The sequence below is a fragment of the Cynoglossus semilaevis genome, chromosome 8 (genome assembly GCF_000523025.1).
Source record: "Cynoglossus semilaevis isolate Cse_v1.0 chromosome 8, Cse_v1.0, whole genome shotgun sequence".
NCBI lineage: Eukaryota > Metazoa > Chordata > Actinopteri > Pleuronectiformes > Cynoglossidae > Cynoglossus > Cynoglossus semilaevis.
Genome location: NC_024314.1, coordinates 29,605,109 through 29,607,443, shown reverse-complemented (window position 1 = coordinate 29,607,443; position 2,335 = coordinate 29,605,109). Strand labels below are relative to the sequence as shown.

At 53.1% G+C, this 2,335-nt stretch overlaps 1 protein-coding gene across 1 annotated transcript in view; it reads right to left on the bottom strand.

The window, feature by feature from the left end:
- pik3cg (phosphatidylinositol-4,5-bisphosphate 3-kinase, catalytic subunit gamma) overlaps positions 1-2,335 on the bottom strand; it is a 9,261-nt gene that overhangs the window by 787 nt on the left and 6,139 nt on the right. The window contains exons 15-21 of the mRNA XM_025058159.1: positions 2,183-2,264; positions 1,693-1,796; positions 1,445-1,591; positions 1,286-1,376; positions 834-964; positions 351-462; positions 86-243 (exon numbers count right to left, since the gene is read on the bottom strand). Of these exons, the coding sequence (XP_024913927.1) occupies positions 86-243; positions 351-462; positions 834-964; positions 1,286-1,376; positions 1,445-1,591; positions 1,693-1,796; positions 2,183-2,264 (825 nt within the window). The remainder of the gene's footprint in view (positions 1-85; positions 244-350; positions 463-833; positions 965-1,285; positions 1,377-1,444; positions 1,592-1,692; positions 1,797-2,182; positions 2,265-2,335) is intronic.

Here is a 2,335-nt window from a genome sequence, read left to right as displayed (position 1 = left end):
TCAGAGGGGGGTCAGAGGGGCCACCATTAAATCAACACATTTATAGACGTGTTCTCACAGAAAAACAATTTTCCATTTTCCGCACCTGGAATTTCTGGAAGTGGGGGCTGCTCTTCTTCCCGGCCGTTCCCATGACGTAGAGGAAGTCTGGGGTGAGAACGAAGGGAACCCACTCCTTACTGATGCCCATGAAGCTCTTGTAGTTGCCCAGGATGTGACCAAAGTCGATGTGGAACAGATTTCCTGCAGAGACACAGACAGAGGGTCAGGGCGGGGCGGGGCCGGGGGTCCCTCCTCTTCATCACCCTCCTCTTCATCACCCTCCTCTTCATCACCCTCCTCTTCATCACCTGACTCTGTGATCATGATGTTGTCGTTGTGACGATCTCCGATCCCCAGCACGTACGTGGCCACGCAGTAACCGCCGCAGGAATACAGGAACCTCTGGACGGCCTGCTGGAACTACAGACAGTACACCAGAGTACTCAGGTACGCAGTACTACAGCCATACAAGGCTGAAATACTGACAGGAATTGAAGAAAGACACAAAGATCTTCAACAGCTCCCATTATCTTTTATTTTAGTTTTCCTGGCCCTCTGCTGCCCCCTAGCACAGGAGCTGTTCTGCCGTTCATATTTTATTTGCAATAAATAATTCATCGTTTTCAGATCAATTCAGTGAAGTTGGAAGTTTTCCACGGCGCACCAGTGGGCCACGGCCCAGTAGTTGGGAACCACTGAGGTGGAGAAATGTCAGTTTGGTCAAAGTTTTTAACTTTGGTTTATGAATGGAGCAGCAGGGACAGGACGGAGACCTGTGTCTGGTGTCCTACCTTGTCCTCACTGACACACTTGTCCCTCAGCCACTGGTGAAGGATCTCGTCTTTGAACGCCCCCGTGCTGCCGACCACGCTCTGCTGGATGTTGGCGATGGTGGTGGCGTCCTTCACGATCTCAATCATCCCTGTGAGGACAGACACCAGGACAGACACGTGGACAGACACCAGGACAGACACGTGGACAGACACCAGGACAGACACGTGGACAGACACGTGGACAGACACCAGGACAGACACATGGACAGACACATGGACAGACACCAGGACAGACACGTGGACAGACACCAGGACAGACACGTGGACAGACACAACATGTTACAGATTTGAATGTCGTCTTCAGCCCAGACACAGGAAGCTGTCAGGGTTTGGGGCGGAGACTGGGGGGGGGGGGGGGGCGGGGGGGGGGGGGGGGTGACGACCTGTACATGAAGCGGCCCCCGACCCACCTATTCTGTTTCCTGTGGAGATGCAGCCGTACGGTAACAGACACAGGTCCAGAGACTCTGTTTCCCAGATGGAGTCCATGATCAACAGAATCTGGAACCACAGGAACACAGAGTGAGACCCCTGGTGTTGAGTCGTGGTACTGCATCAGTCACACTGACCTGCAGGATGAGCATGTCCTGCCTCAGGTCGTCTCCGTCCTTGAAGATGATGCCGATGGGGTCTTTGGAGCGGGTGGTGGGGTCGGCTCGTTTGAACTGCAGCCAGAGCGGCTTCTTCTTGGACGCCATCACTTTACACTGGTCAATCTGCACGGACGAGCACACCGGCACTGACGCCCACTGTACGTACGTGTGTGTGTGTGTGTGTGTGTGTGTGTGTTAGCACGAGCTAATGAGTGTGTCCTCACCAGAAGAGCTCCGGCTCTGAGGCCGGGGTCGTAGGGGACCCTGAAACTGTCAGGAAGACCAAACGACTGCAGACTCTCCAGCTTCTGACGCAACTGAAACACAACTGAAAGACACAAACGTGTACGTGTGTGTGTGTGGGTGTGTGTTCTTTGGTGTCGCAGCTAAAACAACAAGCTGCAGCTTCGTTAGCCCGTAATCATTTGGTGAAACCCAGAGATCGTGTCATCGGAAAAAAACTGATAAGGATTCCTAGAAGTATTAACAAACATGTCGGTCGACACGGACAGAACCAGAACTGGACCAAACAGACGGAGAACCACAACAACCTCACCTCAACACAACAGTCGACAACACAACAGTCGACAACACAACAGTCGACAACACAACAGTCGACAACACAACAGTCGACAACACAACAGTCGACAACACAACAGTCCATACGAGTGAAGCAGCTACAGTCGCACCACCAGCTCCACCTCCTCTCCTCACCTTGTGCAGTGACATCATACTTGTCGGCTGCCATGGCCTTCATCTCCCTGGTGACCTTCTGCAGGGCCTCGGTCATCTTCACCTGAGGAGCACACCTGTTCACTCAGACTCTGACTCTGACTCTGACTCAGACTCAGACTCTGACTCAGTCTC